At 42.2% G+C, this 20,451-nt stretch overlaps 1 protein-coding gene across 1 annotated transcript in view; it reads right to left on the minus strand.

The window, feature by feature from the left end:
- COL4A2 (collagen type IV alpha 2 chain) overlaps positions 1-20,451 on the minus strand; it is a 656,575-nt gene that overhangs the window by 49,777 nt on the left and 586,347 nt on the right. Inside the window, exon 41 of the mRNA XM_086934754.1 lies at positions 14,431-14,547. Within this exon, the coding sequence (XP_086790880.1) occupies positions 14,431-14,547 (117 nt within the window). The remainder of the gene's footprint in view (positions 1-14,430; positions 14,548-20,451) is intronic.

Below are 20,451 nucleotides of genomic sequence, written 5' to 3' on the forward strand. Positions count from 1 at the left end.
GGCAACCCTACCGCGTACCTCTGGATACAGAAATGTGGGTGGACTTGGCACCATTTAGAAGCACTGACGCAACCGTCTGGCTATAAAGCAGTTGTACCCATTGGAGGAAGGCAGCGGGCATCTCCATGTGTCCTAAAGTACCCAGCAGGCAGTCCCACTCTAGGGAATCAAGAGCTTTGGTAGCGTTGAGGAATACTGCCACGCAGAGCAGTTAGGGTCAATATCTTGCAAAACTGCAGCAAGGGGTCTAAGATTAAACGACGTGGCTCAGCTAGGGATGAGCCCCACCTGGTCCGGGAGTACTAGGCGCTGCATCAGCAGATTACGTCTGGTCCCCAGGACTTTAGCAAGTATTTTAGTATCACAGTTTAATAGAGATAGGGGCTGGGACGAATCACAATAAAGAGGGGACTTCCCAGGCTTTAATAATGAGGTTGTTAGGGCTTCGCGCATAGTTCCAGGTGAGCGGCCCTCGTCCAACGCCACAAAAAACACCTCTTTCAGAATGGGAGCTAGGATTGAAGCATAAGTTTTGTAAAACTCTATAGGTAGCCCATCAGACCCCGGGGCCCGTCCAGACTTCAGCTGCATGATAGCATCTGTAATTTTATCTAGCTTCAAATCCAAGTTCAGAAATTTCTGCTGGGTATCCCCCAACCAGGCTAGTGCTGTATCCTCAAAATAGTCAGACAAGTTAATCAGGGTGCCTCTTTGGGAAGAGTACAGACTACTATAGAAGTCTCTGTACGTGTTCAGCTGATCAGGAAGATTCCTGCGCATCCTGTATCTCTGTTATATAGTTAGAGAATTTAGGGGGCCTGGTCGCAGCTGCTAGGGCCTTCTCCAGCCTGTCGCCCTCAACATATATCCTCACCATCTTTGGTTACCCACCGAATTTGCAATCCCTGTCAGCAACCTCACCATATTCTGTCAGCTTGCTGCGCATGGTAGCTCTAAGTGCGTGCCCATCTGTACTGGTACAGATGTCATTTTCAAATTTTTTAAGCTCCACTTCCAATCTGGAGAGGTCACTACGCAGCATTTTAAGGATACCCCCACCTTTAGATATGCACCAGCCTTGAGCCATAACTTTGAATGCCTCCCATACTGTGGTGATGCTGGGAACAGATTTGACATTGGTCTAAAAAAAGTCATGAATATCTTGTTCAAGTTCTGCCTCAAACACTGTGTCCTGCAGGTGTAAGGGGTTGAGGCGCCAACTACTGTACGGGGAGCATTGTAAGGGGGCATGGATGTCCGCAATAACCGGGGAATGGTCTGAATACTTGCGGGCTTGATGAGTTACATCACTCAGCCAGTGCGCCATTCCTACAGATATGAATATGTAGTCTAGCCTAGCCCAAGATGAGTGGTCTGCAGAGTAGTGTGTTACCTCCTGTAACAAGAGTCCAGTAAGCGATTATCCGCTACGATATCCTGCAGCATCTGCTGCATGATTGTATAGTGTGCCGGGGAAGCTCGGGACCTATCCATTTGTGGTTGTATCGTCGTATTGAAGTCCCCTCCCCATACGACTTAGGTAGTGCCTATCTCCTGGATTTTACTCCATAACTGGAGAAGAACCTGAGGGTCGTCGGTGTTGGGACCGTAATAATTTTCAAATGTCAAGTCATAAGAGTGAAGTCTTCCCCAGATCAGGCGAACCTACCACCCACATCCGTCTCTTTCCCACTGGGCACGAATGGCACCCCCTTTTGAACAATATAGCAACTCCCGGGGAATAACTAGAGTAAGATGCAAAGCAGCGGTGCGAAGCCCATCTTGAGGCAAATAGGTGCACAGTACCAGGGCTCAGGTGTGTTTCTTGCAACATAGCAACTGTGATGTGATGCCTATCTAAATACCCAAGTATTTGCAGAGAATTTACATCTGGCAACTTGTACTGATTGCATGAAGTCTGGAAAGAACGCCAGTGTAGTGTTCTTGTATTGAACCTGCTTCCTTTCGCGTGCCATACGCAGGATCGCATCTCTATCACGATAGTTTAAAAAGCGGGCTATCACCAGTCTCGGTGGCGTCCCCGGGGGTGGGCGGGCCGCCAGGGATCTGTGCGCCCTCTCCACCGTGAGGTGCTCCGAGATGGATTCTCTGCCAAATAGGTCCACAACCAGCTTTTCGATGAAGTCCTCCATACGACTCACATTGGTTGATTCCACCAGGTCAAGAATGCGGACATTATTTCTTCTGGAGCGAGCCTCCAAGTCCTCATTTTTATCAGCGATAATTTTGAGCAGCTGATCTATCTGCAATATCTGCCCCCTGCTTGTAGTGGCTTCATCTTTGAGATCTGAAACTCTGGTCTCAGCCTCCTTAAGGTGCAGTTCATGTTGATCCAATTTGTTGACCATAGCTTCCATCCACATGTTCATCATGTCCATTTTAGCATCTATGGATGTAAGGCTTTGCTTCATGCCCAGCAGAAGAGCCTTCCAATTCTCTTCAGGCGCGTCTGTGGCCTCAGAGTCCACATGTTCCAAAGAGTTCGATCTAGGTGTCTTGCGCGTCTCAAATGGGATTTTAGTCTGCTTGGTGTTGGTGCTCCCCATATCGCAGGCTGGCAAGAGGCGTAAAGCAGAATCTCCAGAGGCTCCTTCAAAGCCCAAGCGCAGCCCAGTGATCAGGGATATCCAGTAGTGGTAACTTCCGCGTGCAGACTTGGGCAATCAGTGCTGGCAGTTCCGTGCCCAGAGGTGAATCTCACAGCTTCAATATAGACAGTAGCTGGCTATTCGCTACCTCGGGCTGCTTCGCATGTGTGAGCGCAGTGCCTATGATATATGTGGGTGAGGGCACACACCTGGGCAGTTGTAATGATAAGAGGGGGTTATCAGGCGTCTAAGGCTCTCCGGGGGGGCCCAGAATGCTGCCGGATGGCTCAGGGGGGATAGCAGAGTATCAAGGCATAAGCGTCAAGTCCCTCTGCTACATCAAAGGAATAATAACTTCCTGTCTCCGCTCAGGCCGAGCGCCACTGATAAATCCCTTCGTCCACCCACCTCAAAATGGCCGCCGGTAACGGTGTCTGCAGTGAGTGTAGGGCGAGGTACAGAACCTGTGCGTAGCTCCGGCAATAATTAATGTGCGTGCAAAACAACTGAGTAGCATTCTGTCAGGAAATAATCAGCCTCTATCAGCCCCAAGGGTTCTGTGCCCCAGCTCCAGACGGCGTCTATGCTGCAGGACAAAATGGCGGCCGCTCCACATGATGTCTGTGGCAAGTAAACAGCATCGGCACGGAAAAAAGTCCACAGAGGCCAGGTATGTACAGGGAGTAAGTATATGCGCCTCGTTGAAAGACTCTGGGCTCACCCGGTCGCCGGCACTCCGCCTCCTCCTGCGGTCAAGCCGTGCTGACAGCCGCTGACTCTGTAGTGCTACATGCCCCCAAGACGTGGCACCAATTCCAGTGACTCCGCAAGCGGCCCCAATCAGTCCGTCCCAGCGCCAATGACCTCTAGTGCCCTGGTGCAGGCACCCACCTCACAAAGTCAGTCATCTAGGAGAAAAAGGCATCGGAGGCAGATCACTGGCTTTCTGAATCTACGACTTCCGTGTCTTTGCGGACTCCGACTTTCCCAGCAAGAATACTCTCGCCTCAAGCTCCAGACCGAGACACAGCAGTCCGCTTATAATTACGGCAATCGTGTTCACAGCCGCACTCCAGACAAGATATACAAAATTGGTATCTCCGATATCAGCATAGATTTAGGTATCTCACGGTGAGGTCGGGTGTATGCATAGTCGATGCAGGATGAGGTTAAAGGATATTTTCCTGCTCTGCAGGGTTGGAGCCTCACAGGTGTGTGGCCATCTTGGTCGTGCGCCACCTAGCGCCCCCGCCCCCGCTCCCACCCTCCAAGCTGGCTCTTTCTTTCACTGTTGCAGCCTTCCTCAAGCAGCTTCTAACACTCGCTTCAGGCTGCCTCTATCCCATGAGAATTATCCTCCCTCTTTCATACCTGGTTCTTGCCACGCCTCTAGTCTTCTCAAAAACCTCCCCTTAAAGGCTCTATTAGCTTTAATTAGCATTTAAACCATTATAATCCCCCTTTCCCGGGGTTTTCTCCCTTTGGCTGATTTTTTCCACGTTTTGACAATATATTTGAAGATGAGGAATCTTAGACCATGAAAGATCATTTTAAATCTTTTATTAAGGATTCAATACAGTAGGCGGTTTCCATCTCAATGCTAGATGTCTCTAAGACACTGGAGCCTTCGATCTCTAAAATACTTAATAGTCCTTCTGAGTTATCCTCCAAGAAGGGAAAGAAACGTGCAGCGCCTCAGAACGTGTCCTCTAAAGGCGTTTCTCTAAAACATGATCCTCCCACCAAGTGTTTTTTTTTCGGGCCCCCTTCCTCTACCACTAATATGAACCAGTTACAGGACAGGACACCAACAATGATGATGATGATGACACCCTCAGTGACACAAATGTTAATTTGACAAAGCTTATGATCCTTTTTCAAATATTCCTCCGGAGAAAAAGTATCAACTTTCACCTCATGATGGTTGTGTTTCTCATTCAGTGTCCAGAGATTTAGTAGATCATTTAGGTGAATCTATGTTCCATACTGTGTTAATTCACCATCCCAATTCAACAGAGTGGTTTTCTTTTATTGGCGTTTGGCTCTAGATAAATCCTCTAGAAATAAATTAAGATCCGAATGCCCTCGGCCTTTCCTTCCCAATGAAGTTGCTGATAACCCTGTCATAGATCCCAACATATTATTTTTTACCAAATTTGGCAAGGATCTAAACAAAGGGGTTGACAGTGCCTGGTCTAATTGCCAGGATCGGATTCTGGACCTGGTTGGTCCCTTGACAAGGATTCTTGATTTCGACGAGGAGGCACAATTATAGAATCCTTCAATGTAGGAAAATTACCACGTTCAAAAATACATTCCATGTTTATGTTTTAGAACGAAGGAACACAGATGAACCAATCGTGAAACCCCAAACAAAACTCCGTTAATACTATCCACCAATCAGCATGGCTGATACAAAACTCCGCGTAAACAGTGATAACTACGCGAGAATAGCGGGCCATGCCAAATATTTGGTTTGCTTTTATTAACATGTTTATGTTTTAGAACGAAGGAACACAGATGAACCAATCGTGAAACCCCAAACAAAACTCCGTTAATACTATCCACCAATCAGCATGGCTGATACAAAACTCAGCGTAAACAGTGATAACTACGCGAGAATAGCGGGCCATGCCAAATATTTGATTTGCTTTTATTAAAATTAAAATCGGCAGATGTCCTAATTTATCGGATTACCAAAATTAAAGGCAGAGTTCACAATCATAGAATCCCTCAATGTAGAAAATTACCACGTTCAAAAATACGTTCCATGTTGACACCTTAGAACGAAGGAACACAGGTCAACCTATTGTGAAACCCCAAACAAAACACCGTGAATACTATCCACCAATCAGCAAGGCTGATACAAAACTCCGTGTAATCAGGGATAACTACGCGAGAATAGCGCTGCCCAAACAGCAACTCGAGGTCACTCAGGTGAGCACATTCTACCAATTAAGACGCATATATAAACTAGAGCTACCAACAGGCATCTGTTCAGCACTTTGCCGCGCTTGCAGTTGCCAGTTCGAGCTACCCGCCACCGGACGTACTGAGCCCTGCCGACCATCCTCAGGTAGGTTTGAGGACTGAACCAAGCTCCAAGCCCTAAGATACCATAGTATATGCAATACTCTATAAGAAATAATATACCCCTCCGTTTTATTTCCCTATTTTCTAACAGGCAGGGAGATCTTTTAAATATCACCCATTTATCCAACTCTACAGAATCCATTGCAACTTTCACCTTTATCCTTGAAACAGAAGAACTTATGCCTCTAGGTAAGATGGCCAAATAACATACTGGGAGAAGTAAGATTGGTCAAAATAGGAGATAGCTAATGAATCCTCGTATTTACCCCTTTTTCTTTAGGCACATAGGAAGTTCTCCTAAAAACAACATCTGGTGATCCCTCCCCCTTTTTTCTATGATTGAAGAACATAGATAAAAACGAATACAGGAATAGTTTAATTCGAATGGGTAAGCTTGATCACAACTACGAATAATGGAATCAGATACTAGTTTTAAGTCATCCAATAGCAACCTTAACTTAATTACCATCATTGAGAACTATTTTGCCAAAAAGAGGAAATACATTAAATACTTTCTAATTTCCTTTTATGTGTATATTTATATCTACATCTACAGTCTCCAATATATTAGACTCCAAGGACAACTCAAGAAAACCCAATCGGTGGACCATACAGAGCAAAATCAACACTAAGGGTTCCGGTGGCGGACGTTACCTATTTATCCTTTGTATCAATTAGGTAATGTCACTTGAAAATAACTGCCTCAAATAATAATGACAAACTAAATTACTCAAAAATTAACATCAAGTACCGCTTTCTCTTCTCCATCAAGCTTCGGCAATTCGTGAGGCGACAGAAATCATAATAATAATAAGAAAAACAGCATTTTAATCTTGACTGCTCCGTTTGAAAAAACAAAATCAATTCTCTGCTCTTTGCTAGTAGTAAGTATCTAACCCAGAAGAATTGAATAAATTCGATCTTTACCAACTTAGAACAGATATTAACACTAAATACTGTACTTTCTCACTTTTATTGCATCTATGTTGGACTATTTCTAAGCCAACTTATTATTTCCCTTTTTTGGGGTCTAAAAAATTGTCTGCCCTTCACCCCAAAAAATATATAGTGTATCTATGAACTATGGAATTGACAAATACGCATGTCAATTTCCTCAGACACCATCCATGAATGAGTACATCTCTCCCCCCCAGGATTAACACAAGGAAATGACAATAATTGAGGAAACTTTAGATTAGACTGTGTTTTTTAAATAACCATGTATGTTTTTAATACAGCTACTAAAAGACAAAGTTTTAAAATGTTAAATCTTACATGTATAGAATTGTTTATATGTATGAAAGTGAAATGACATACGTCTCTATTTTTATAGATATTACGTGGCTACTCCAGGAAAAAGGCGCTGGCCGCCGAAACGCGCGTAGAGTCATATAACCTTGCCACTCATCTACTATAGATAATGAATTTGCTGTTTATTGTATAATTTATTTATTTTTAACTTGTTGAATAATTTTGTGACTTTCTTAAACTGTGTATTATGCTAATGAACTGTTTACTGTCTTAATAAAAAATTATGTCTTTTAGTCAGTTGTAGCTAGTTGTTTACTATTCTTTATCAATTGTATTTATGTAAATTTTGATTGCCTAGGTTGTTACTTTGCATATACGGTGAACAAGTTGACCCAGAGACGCTATCAAATTGGGCCCAACATGCCATACGTATGTTGGGCAATGCTAATGCATACATTTCCCAAGAAAGACACAAGAGGCTTTTATTAAAAAACGATCTTAAGTTGAGTAGCTTGTCAGCCAGAGATGTGGGTCAACAGCCCAATGGTCTACTTTTTGGAGACTCCTTATCAAGGAGATGGGAAAATATGTCTTCACTTTCCCTACAATCGACAAAGCCAAATTATCCTTGCAGAAAATATTTTCTTCCTAGGTTTTAGGCCGGGCCGGCAAAGGAAGGAGTTGCTTTGCCAGCCGATGTCCCACAAGGGGGTCAATCCTTCAACAAAGGCTCCTCCAACCTAGGGTCCTAGCATGACTACCACCAGGATTTCAAACCCCACTTCCACCCCCACCATTTCTGAGGATTCTGTAACAGGGAATTCAGGAACAAGGGAGATCAACCTCAGGTAAGAATGTCAAATCCTGGCCTACCTCCAGTAGGAGGTAGATTAACTCTGTGTCTAAATGCTTGGTTGCCTTTCACATCAGATCCTTGGGTGATATAGATCATTCAGGGTTACTATATAGAACTATAAAAAAGAAAATTCATTTTTGGGATTTTCTTTTTGGAAAAAAAAAGTAAAACTGTTTGGTGCATGGTTGCGTCATGCTGATGCAGCCCTGCACCAAACAGTGAGACGCATTGCAAGAAACCGCCGTGATGGCAGTTCCTGTCACTGCTTTATAAATACCTGCTAGATTGGCGGTCATTTATAAATCTGGCAGACGGTCCCTCCATCAAGTAATTTATTCCATCCCCCCAGCGGAACAACGGGCAGTCCGCCAATATATAAATAATGGCCCTATGTAATGTAATTAGGGCAAACATTGATGTCAATGAGCATGAATGAATGTCCCTACTGGCGGTCTGATACACAGGGAACACATCAGTTGGCTCATTGGCAAAGGGGCACCTTTCAGGCTGTACATGTTAAGAGATCCTTTGAGGGTCAAATTGCAATGCATCCTTGAGAGAGCAGTAGCACCCAACCTTTATACTGAGCACAACTAATTCCTGCTGTGGAGAAAAAAGCTCTTGATAATATGCAAGAGCCTGAAGCACATTCTTAAAAAATGTCATCACCATTTCTTCAGACTAATAGTAAAACCTATGGATTTTAGCTACTGTATTTGGAAATGCACTCTGTCAAATGAATTGTTTGCCCAATTAAAAGCAAATATTGCAAGAAAACCGTCCCACTAACACCACTGGAGAGGGTCAGACTTGCTTGCTAGGATCCCTTTCTTGATCCTCTGTCAGAGGAACGCAATGGGTGGCCCAGCTTATAAAAAACGATTTACAAACTCCACTGTGAGCAAACACCATCACACTCTCAACGCTGTTGTTTGCCCTGCAGTGATTGCTATTTGTTTTAATGGAGGTGCCCCCGTCTTCCCACTTTTCTCCCCACACTGCCCAAAGGCATTTTGCCACCTCCAACTGCAGCACTGTTTAATTAGGCTCTGCAGTGCAGGCAACAAAATGTCTGCAAAGAAGACAAGGCACTTAAACACACATGCATCAAAGTCAATAACATTCGCAAACGGTGCGAATCACAATTTTCGGCCGTTTGCGAAAGCAATTGACTAATTTGGAATGCATCATGCATTTCACAATTTTAGGAATCGCAACCATGTTGCGATTTCTAAAATTGCGATTGCATTTAAGAAATCGCAATGCATGATCATTTTTAAATTGCGAATTCGCACTTTGGAAGGGGTAAATTAGCATGAAGGTGAACTTCATGCTAATTTACCGAAAACTTTCAAACATGTGTGTGTAAATTTCAGGGGTGCAGGGAGGGGTTCTTTGGACCCCCCCCTGCACCCTTGAAATTGCATTTTGCGAATCGCAATTTGAAGTTCGCAAAATGTGAATGCCTTCCCATTCATTTCTATGGGCCTTTTGGCCCATAGGAATCAATGGGACGGGTTTTCCTTAATTGCGATTCCTTAATTTTCGCAATTAAGAAACCGCAAAATGTTACAATGATGCATGTGGGTGAAAGTCACAAAGTAGCTATAAAGTCTTCCATCTGCGGTGCACTTGAATCCAAAAACAGAAACGTAATTTCTAACATTGGAAGAACGCCGGAGGAGAATATGACACCTTCACTGGAGTTCTAGATTAACTTACTCACCTACCTGAATTCGATGTGTGATAGGAGTTAGCGGATTGAGGATGTCTCTTATGTTAATGTTATCAACACTTATAAAGCGCACTATCCCCTACTGGTACCCTGGCGCTTATGATACATGTGCACAACTGGTCGGCAGATGGTAAAGAAAGACAGTGAGCAATGTAAACAAAAGAGGACTAAAAAATAGGAATCAAGCTCTAGGATAGAGCCATATCTTTATTCTTTTCCTAAAGTGAAGTAAGTCTTCTAACTGTCTGATGCAAGTTGGGAGTTTGTTCCAGAGTTGCGGTGCTGCATTGCTAAAGGCCCTACCTCCTGATTTTGTTCTTCCAAATATGGGCACTTTCACCAATTTAGCTGAAGAGGAACGGAGGCTCCGGGTAGGAACATACCATACAAATTTGTTCTGCATTGGCTTTGGTCCAGCACCATGCAGAGCTTTAAACACAATGCAGAGTGACTTAAACTGTATCCTTTGCAATACTGGGAGCCAATGCAGCTCCAAGAGAGTCTGAGAGGCAGTTCAACACTGTGGCTTCATTAAGGCTAACCTAGACGCCAGTATTTGGATTCTCTGGAGTCTCTCAATCAAAGACTTTGGAGACTCCAGCAGGAGAGCATTCCAATAATCGAGTCGGCTCAAGATAATACTTCTATCAATCCTCTAGCGTGAGATGGTAGCATTGGAAGAATCTTCCGGAGTACTCTAATTAGGGAGAAACAACTCCCAACTGTTGTGTTTACTTGAGTTTCTAGGCTCAATTTGTCGTCAAACCTAACTCCCAGGTTACGCACCGTCTTTGAAGGTACCAATGGGGTGGCTGTAGGAATGGGCCAAAAGTTAATTGGGACTAGAGAAGGAACTTTCCCAGCTGCACAACATAGAACCTCTGTCTTATTGGCACTAAATTGTAAAGAGTTCTCTCTCAGTCAACGTGCATTGTCCTGCATACATAGGGGAATGACTTCTGGTAGGTCTCCATGGCGAGTCCTAGACCAAGAGCAAGATTGGACCCCCCCCCCCCCCTCCCGATTGGAGGAGATTGGATGGGAGGTTGGGTATATTATAGCCTCTCTGCTTCCGAAACATAGGCTGCATCTGTGCATAGGGGTCACAGGCCAAACACTATATACAGTCACATGAGGTTCCATCCGAGACATAGGTCTCTTACACAAAAGCTTGGAAGGTGGCGTTCTAAAAAATAAGCAGCGAGTCTAAACTAAAAATTGAGTGAGTACACTCTCTACTTATAGCCATGCTGTTGCCAGTTTTGTGGCCAAAGCTGCTCTTATACCAATTGGTGAGAGTGTGGCATACTGCTGAACAAAGTCTGGGTACATTATGAGGCCACTTCTAAGATGAGGAATCAGTGGCAAAAATATCATGCTACAAATTACAAGCACTGTCAAAGCCAATAGGTTTTCTCTTTAAAATGTTTGATGAATCAAATATAAATCAACATGGATTTATCAGCCTGATTCATCAAGCCGAAATCGGCTCGCAAAGGGCCAGATTCTGAGAATCTGGCCCTTCGCGAGCTCAACTTTTGCATTTGGATTCATCATCCTAAATGCAAAAATCGGTAATAGCGATGTCGCAATTTTGCGAGGAATTACATTTAAGGAATCTCTATTTGAGATTCCTTAAATGCAATTCATCATCCATTAAAAAATTGCGAATTCGCAATTTCGGCCCGCTATTTACCGCGAGGTGAAACTTCGTGGTAAATAGCGAAAACTCTGAAAAATGCTTTTAAAAGCATTTTTCTAAGTTGCATGTTGCACACACACATGTCCTTTGGACATGTGTGTGCGCAACACCTGTTTCAATTTGCATTTAAGGGGTGCTACAGGGTGTCCTTTGGACACCCCTGGCACCCTTTAAATCGCTATCTTATTTGCGATTAGCTAATTGCTAATCGCAAATAAGGAATACTCCCCATTCATTCCTATTGGCCTTTTGGCCCATAGGAATGAATGGGGAGTTATTCCTTATTTGCGATTAGCAATTTGCTAATCGCAAATAAGGATTGTGTAGGAATCGCAAATCTTTTTGCGATTCCTACATGAATCCCGTTTTGCGAGTCTGTAATATCGATTCCTTATGAATCGCTATTATAGACTCGCAAAACGGGTCTATGATGAATCAGGCTGTATATTCCTTCATTATTTCAAGCTGTTAAGGCCAATGCATGCTTTGAGGTAGTAAAGTTCTGCTTCCTTGATAAGCAGTATTCACTGCGAGAGAAATATCCATCCACAAGAATTCCAGTGAAGGAGTAAAGCCAAAGAAAACAGTGAAAATTAAAAAAAGAAGACAAAAATTACATAACTCTAATATCAACAATACAAGTTATATCAAAAACACCAACATCACCAAAAATAAACTTTTTGTTTGTTCAAAAAATACAGACCCAACATTATTCTGATTGATTATTAAATTCTAAAAATGCTCATAACAATAGCACAATTGCAATATATACAATCTGAGAGGAGCTCAGTTTTTAAGTGCTTCATCCTAAAGATGTATTTTTCTTAAAAGGTTTGGTCACTGCCTCTAAATCACAATAGCTGTATGTTATAATGTTATGTAAAACATCAGAACAATTCCCATTACTCTTTACCTAATAAAACAATAAGATCACAAACATTTTCAACCCTTTAGCACCACTCATATACAAAATACGCAAGAATAGAGGGGGGCACTCTATTATGAAACATGATTTACTCTTTCACTGGGGATCTATAAGATGGATATTGAATACTGCTTCTCAACCTGACAGCCCTAAGGAAGTGTATTTTATTGCCGTTAAACATCACGGCTTGAAATTCCAAATGAAGATCCATTCTTATTAATTGACATTTGATTCATCAAAGCTTTTTAATATTGTGCACTTTAATGAATTCTCTTTTAATATAATTGTGTATGACATATTTATTTGGTAATTGTAAATATAACCTGGAATAGAAATCAAGCATTGTTAATGGTCCCCACTTAAAACAGTATCATAAGGTACTTTGGTTGATGGCCATTTTAGAATGGTAAATTTAAAAAAAAGTATTTGTGTTATGCCATGCAAACACAAAGAAAGCAAGTGGGAATGGAAGGAAACAAAGGGCGAGGAGGAAAGACCTAGTGGTACAGCTGCCGGGCCTTTGCACCAACTATTTATTTCAAAATAAGTATATAAACATCTATAAAGCAAGGTAGGAAGGGCCAAAGGAGCAATAGATGAGTGGGGAGATAAAGAATAGTGGGGCGTGGTAAGAGGGAGAAAGAGTGAGGAGAGATATGCACTTATTTGGTTTGCATAGGGAAAGGCAAATGAAAATGTAGCTCCCTGATTCCAAAAGTGGAGTGATAGAGCTCATTCAATCAAAATTATGGTAAAGAAGAGATTGCTCTGGGGTGACACAAAAACAAGAATAGGGAGGAAAGCAAATGAAACAGACACAGAACTGAGACAGACAATACAATTACCCTGTCATGAGCAACACGTTGACCCAAAACCCACACTATGTATTATTGTACTGTAGACAATAGATCTTTAAAAACAGATGGCTATAGTTGTCTGTAAGCGAGACATAAAAAAAAGAATAAGAAACCGCAAACAGAAAAATGAAACGTATCTATATAACACAAAAAGAGACATTTATTTACACATCAATAAAGTAAAACACATAAAAACATAGAAAATAGTAATAGAGAAAGGAAAATACAATTAAGTTAAAATCAAGAACAATAAAAAAAAATATATTAACATAAAAAAATGACATGTGAATGCACAGCGAGACATGCCACCACAGTGTCAAGACCTCCACCCAGATCTACTGCGGTGAAGAATATAAAGATATTAAACCCTTGCCTTCTGTCCAAGAGTAAACTTCGCAGTGTTTACAAATTGGACACTACTCTTTGCTACACACATTACAAAGAGCCATACCACAAACAAAAGAATCCCTGGAGATAGTCTTCTACGTTAAATATGAAGAGGATATAGGCCCACAATACAACATAGGAAGTGAAGAAAAACACTACACAGAGCTCCCATAATGGAGAAAAATGCAAAAAGTTAAGTTGTCCTTACAATATTCAAAAGCCATCACTCATTTCCACACTTTTTTTAACACACTTTATTGATGACCGCTGTGTATCATGTACTTCTAAAATATAAGCATTCAAATACAGTCTTTTGTTTTTCTCCCATCTCACCCTTCTCAATGCATTTGCACATAACTCATTTCCACACTTTTGAGATGGGAACATTAAAGATTGAGTAGCACAATTCATGTTCTGACTTGTGCAGTCCACTACTTCAGAGAACTTACACTTGGTTGTAGGTGCATGTTACCTACACTGGCACCCAATTACAAGTAGGAAAATAATTGAAGGTCGAGATTGAGGGCCAGGAGATACTGATTCTCACTGGTATGCCCACCCTAATTACCAGCCATTAGGTTTCTTGACCTGGAATCAAGGAACACATGAGGGGCCTGGATTTACCTGGATCCCATATATTGTTCCTGATTCCGCGCCAAATTTCGGTGCACAATTTCTTCCTGCTTTGAGCGGAAACGAATTAGGTGTATTCCCGCAACCACTAAAACTAGTGAGCATTATCCACTCAGCAATACCTCTCTCCTTGGAGCATACAGTCTTACTTTGCACACTCCTTGTCCTACTTTCTTTGTGATGCTCTTTGGAATCATGACAATGAGTTATAATTCAATAGACACATTTATATTTGATATTTTCTTTTCTTACTGTTTGTATTACAGACAGCAATGTTCGGCTACAAAGGAATTTCCGTACTTTATAAAGTCTATAGGGCTTTTTTTACTTTCATTTTGTGGGATGCTGACTGAGTTTACTAGGGTAACGAAGGGGCATTTACCTGGTACTCCTGGTAGACCTCCTGACCCCACTTCGCCAGGTGGTCCAGTTACATTCGAAATGCCTGGTATTCCACGAGTGCCATTACGCCCTGTTGGTCCTGGAAAGCCTTGGTCACCTGCAAAGATAACAAAGCATATTCAGAAGATGCAAATCCCATCACAGGAGTACTGTTGCACCTTTGTGTAAGTGATCCATCCTCAAGGTAAAGATTGTCCTGGATGTAATGGGATTGAAGAAACCTCCCATAGATGGCAATGGAGTGTCACAAAATAAATGAGTTGATGTTGAAAACTACAAAATTGCTGAAACTAAAGAATACATAGCGCCCACTGTGGGCTGTATAACACAAAATCGAGCTGGAGAATTTTGTCTTAAAATAATATCACATCATTTACATCACCTACTAGTACGCCACCTTGGTGAGTAAAACAAATGCTATTCTTATCTCTACATTTACTTATCTATACTTACCTTGCAATGTAGTGGTTAGGTAGATATAGCACATGCAAATTTTTGTCATGTCATTTAACATAGGTGATATAATGGGGTACATATGCTGATGCGAGTTACAACAGAGGAATACCTCCACCAGGGCAAGCTATCAATCTGCTTACAATTGACACTCAAATAGGTGTTTGAAGGAGGAGGTCCATCACCTGTTAGTGCGCCCCCTCCATGCACTCTATGCAACTGTGAACAAGCTCATCTAATCCCCCGAACCATCTCACTCCACGTGAACATAGCAGCTGCATGAACATTCATTGGTCTAGGAGATTCGGAAACAAAAACAAATATGCTCCACAGAATGATAGAACGGCATAGTAAAAAAAAAAGAATAACGTGAGAGGAATTAACCCCAGTGGCAGCTGGCAGAGAATGGGGATGGCGGTGTTGGAGGGCAATGAGAGAGATAAAAAGAAAGAAAAAAAGAAAAACACGTACCTTTTTTACTGCCGCTGTCCTTGCTTCTCTTCTGGCGCATCCCGGAACAAGGAAGCACCCAGGTTCTCCTAAGCCAATCCCAATGCTGCAATGCAGTGTTGTGATTGGTCTGAGCACTGTGAATGGGCGCTCAGTAGGGACTAGGAGACTCTGCATGTTCCTCACCAGGCTATGCATTACAGCCTGATGGGGAACATGCAGAGTGCGCATGACTGGTTGGACTCTAATTTATTATTAGTTTTCAATTTTGTTGTAAAAAAATGCTGAGTATGTGGCGTAAAACGTGCATGATCTTTGTCATAGTAAATTCACTTTTTGGATAAAAGTGAAGGGCCGGTCAAAATAATTCCAAGACTTCTTACTTTGGGTGCAGGAGAGGAGAAGACATAACAGTTGGACTGGATTTATTTTGTTGAAGAGTAACTCTTCAATCATTTGGACCAGTTTTGCATATTCTGCTTTCCATCATCTAGTACTTAAGATGGGTGAGGATAGAGTAACACTTCAATCGTTTGGACCAGTATGGCATATGCTGCTTTCCATCATCTAGTCCTGAGAATGGGTGTGGATGGTTAACATGACTGGATAGTTTCAATGATCGCTATCCAGACGAAGAATGATCTGAGATGCAGAATATAATTTTGATAGGATGTCTCCTATTGATTGATTTCAAAGACCAATGGGCTTGACGCACACATTAAGTAGCCACATGGAGAGAGACAACCATTCGGGAACGACAGAGGGGATCTATTATAAGCATGGGCGAATTTTGCGAATCTCGCGTTCGCGAATTTTGCGGATTTGCGAACTCGCAATCTGCAAAATCCGCGAATTCTCGCGAAATTTTTTTTTTTGTGTTTGCGCGGGTTTCTGCCAGTTTGCGAGGGTTCTGTACAATGTCGCAAATTGCGAACTTACCTGTCGGGTCGCAAGTTTCGCGAACTTGTTGTTTCTACGTGTCCAGCCTGTTTGGGACACTCTTCTTCATCACTGCCACTCTCTGTCACCACTGCCACTCTCTGACTACTCATGCCACCCTCTGGCCCACCCATGCCACCCTCTGTTTCATCACAGCACCCTCTGGTTGTCCAGTCAGTGTACATTATTGTGGCAACGCAAGCACACCTTCCCTGCCTCAAGTGACCTGAATTAATTTGGGGCTGATTAATGTGTCACAGAATATTTTTTTAGCTGGCACCTGCTTCGTTAGTGCTTCCTGATTAGTGATCTTTTGCACTTGCTAAGTGCTTTCATTGTTGCAAAATTAGTTACAACACCTGCCCTGCCCCAACTGACAATAATGAATTAGGGGCTGATTAATGGATTTGAACTTCCAGCCTGGCTCCTGCTTGTCTCCCTTAGCTGTAATTCAGGACCTTTGTGGCATATGTGTAACTATTCTGAGGTTCAGAGCAGGGTCACATAATAGTTGCAACTGGCAACTGAACTCTGGAGGGGCCCCTCAGGAAGCACTACAGGAAATGGCTACTAATGATGAGCCTGAACTTTTGAACCTGGTAAGTAGTTTCAGTTTTGCTAAGATCGTATTTCTGCAATTTTGCACTTATTCGCGGGGCGCAAAGTTGTACTGGGAAGCCGCGAACTCACGCGAACAGTGCGAGCAAAATCCGCTGCTCGCGGATTTGCGGATTTTGCGGGAGATTCGCGAATCTCGCGGATTGCGAATTTACCGAAAATCCGCAAAATCCGCGAGCGAAACGGATTTTCCGCCCATGCTTAATCTATTAGCCCTTCTTGATGAATTTGTCCATCTTTACTTCGTTCATGCATCCTTGTAAGAATGAGGCAATCCAATCCAATCCAATCCACAAGTGTTTAACGATACCCATGGGTTCTTGCAAGTGTTAGTAAAATTGTGTGAATTAAAGTACTGTATGCACCTCAAAGGTTCTAGAGAATTTAGGACTACTCGCTGATCGTAGTCTAATACACTCAGTAGTTTCTTGCATGTGTCAATCAAGGTTGCCTGTCATCTTGACTGATGGTGAAGTTGAAGAGTCAGATCCTCGCTGTGCAGCTGAAATTGTCTGGTTTCCTCCCTTCTTATGATTTTAGCATGCATCAGTACGTAAGAACGTGTACTTGCTCTGTAGACCACTAAATTACATTTGCCGATAATGGGTGAAAAATATCTTTATAGGCAGCCTGACACTTCGGCGTACTGAAGCGACAAGCAGATGATAGCTGATGCTATAGGTGCAAGAGAGTTTATCAGGGCTTTTCTGCAGCTGACAGGAGCAGATGAGTACCTGGTGTTTCTTTTTGTTTTGGTTATGGATTATGTTGTCACTATGGGGATATCAGTGAAGGCAGTTGCAGCATCCGGTGATGGTCCCACAAAAGCTTCTGACAGGCTTGCTGATGATAATAGTAATTGTTTTTAATATAGTGCTTCATGCCACTTCTCAAAGCTCTATAAACAGCAGTTGTTACTATTATGCACCTTAATAAAATTTGATTTCCTGACCTCACAAGAGATCTGGAAATCAAACTTGTGGCATCAGATCTTTGCAGATGCCAGCTTCCATTAGCTCAGTCAGCAACCTTGCAAGATTGTGGGTGTGATTCTTCAGCTGGTAGTTGCCCCATAGATTGAAATCCACTAAAATCAACGTAAAACCCCAGCCAGGCGTGATGTGGGAAGAACAAAGGTTTAGTTAGAGTATCCTGGTTCCCGATTGGGTGCCTGATTTTAGAAACTTGAGAGCCATAGGACAGTAAGTAACATGCTGTAAGCAGCATGCTGCCACGTGTGGGCATTGTAATAGTGACTGAGTTTATATGTCGCTTACTACCCCATATGATGTGCTGCATCACTTTACACCAGTCAGCATGCTGCTCCGTAATCCAAGGTTAGTAGTTAGTCCAGAGTTATTGGCATTGTTCGTCACTGGAAATAATCTTGTGAGGTCAGGCAAACCATTCTGTACATCTACTTGAGTATCTTGGTGGTAGACTAAATTAAGGGGCGTTGTTAGGTGAGAGTATTAGTTGGGATGAGGGGAGTTTGAGTTGATGAAAAAAGATTGGCGGCATCAAAACATGAGCTAGAGGAGATAAGGTATGGCTAGGTTGCAGTGGTAAGCCTTTCAAAGGAAAGGTTGGGGAGCTTTGAAATGAGTTGTGGGCAGTTTACAGAAATACATTATAAGATAATAAGGCAAACAGGTATGTGACTTCGAAAAGGTTATGCTCAGAGAGTAGGTATGCAGATGTGGGAGAGAGGAAACCTTCATTTGAAGGAAAAAGAGAGATGGCTATAAGTAAAGGATGGGTTTTCATGTCCAACTTAAGGAAGAGTGGGGTGCTGCTATCAATTTTACATCACTGAAGTCATAGCGATTGAGAAAAATCCAAGTGTCACAAAGTGCAGCAAATGTATTCACCAAAGCACTGTGTGATAGTGCACTGTCATTTGCAGGCAGAAACATTTCCGTTGAAATGGTCATGAAATTTGTGTATCTCTACAGATTTACTCATACAACTATGTAGTGAACACATGATAATATGTGGAAATCAGGCTTCAGCGAATATATTTATCATTTGCGCTTCACAAAGTATATTGTCTTGATTTATTTTAATCCTATTAAAATCTTTGTTTCCACCACACTTCAGATTTACAAATAACTGCGCCTAATTTGTGCATTCCTAGCTTCTGATATATTCTTAAAATATTTGTACGGTTAATTTGCAGATATTTAAATATTTGTTTTTTGTTTGCAAAAAAATGACATTCTCCAGCATTTCCTTCACACTCCCTGTAGCCCAGCATGGTTATTTTGGGGGGCTGCACCCCTACTCCCAGGGCCTATATTTTCAGCACTAGAACCTCCCTTGCAAGACTCACCCTGACTGGCAGTGACTGAGCCCATTATCCGCCCACAGCAAACACTAAATAAGTGGAGCAAAAAGATGGTGTCAAGTGTGAGGCAATCACGTAAACTGAGAGCGCGAGGGAGCCTGCGAGTTCTGCTTGGAAGGTAATCTTACAAGGGCAGTGTGAGAAGTGTTAATAAGATGTGAAGTAAGTCTGCGAGGTCACTGTGTGGAGGAGCATGTCAGATCTGATGTATGCATGTGAGATGTTTCTGGGTGGTGGTTAATATACCTGCTGCAGAAATCAGTATACACTGAATGCCACTGTATGAACCCCTGTAGGTGAACTCTATGCCTCAGCTGTCCAGCGGCCTGTATAATTAACTTTATATCAGCTGGTGACGAAAGTCTGTAAAGCACATAGACCTGTTGCAGTGACTTAGTACAACTTTTCCAGTTACTAATTTAGTGGACCTATTCCACTTCTCAGAATTCTGCACTCAGTATGACAAACCAAGCAATGTTTAACATCACTCTAGTAGCTTAGGAGATGTGTCCTGCCTCCCCATCAACCCAGCCCAATCTCTGTGTTGAGGTTTCATGGGTTCCCAGAAGGTATTCTATCAGCTTTGCATTCATTTATCCTTTTTAGAGTGTACTTCAGGTTAGGTGGCAATTTATCCCTTTATATCCTCGTCCATACACTTAAGCAATCTGATCAGGGAATAGCTTTTGTCATTTGATGGCACTGGAATTTTTTAGAAATGAGGGATTGTGAAACCGATCCACAGTACTATGAGAAAATGCTAATAAAAATACAGGGAGAGGCATGTTGTGTATTTAGAACTGTCTATAAAATAGGCAAATAGGAGCACCCTTTTACTGGTATGCCTTTGAATATAGATGTTCAAAAGATGAACAGATGTAGGGGACAGAAAGACCTGGTGGGCAGGGGCTATCACTGACAACATTAAAAATACACAAATGAAAATGGGAGCAGCATTGGAGGAGGATGTTGATAATCTAAAAAAACACATACAAAAAATTAAACAAAAAATATAGTGGTACTAAACTCGTTTTATGAATCGGTACATTTCTGAATTTTACATAGACATACATGTTAACCACAACTTTTTTGATAGGACATTTTAGCCCAAAAAATGTTTGTAGTCTACTTTTATTTTTTTACTAACAATTAGCAGTTACACTATGGGGTATTAGTAAGACCTCATGGGGAGAT

Source organism: Lissotriton vulgaris, chromosome 8 (assembly GCF_964263255.1).
Source record: "Lissotriton vulgaris chromosome 8, aLisVul1.2, whole genome shotgun sequence".
In the NCBI taxonomy this organism is placed as follows: domain Eukaryota; kingdom Metazoa; phylum Chordata; class Amphibia; order Caudata; family Salamandridae; genus Lissotriton; species Lissotriton vulgaris.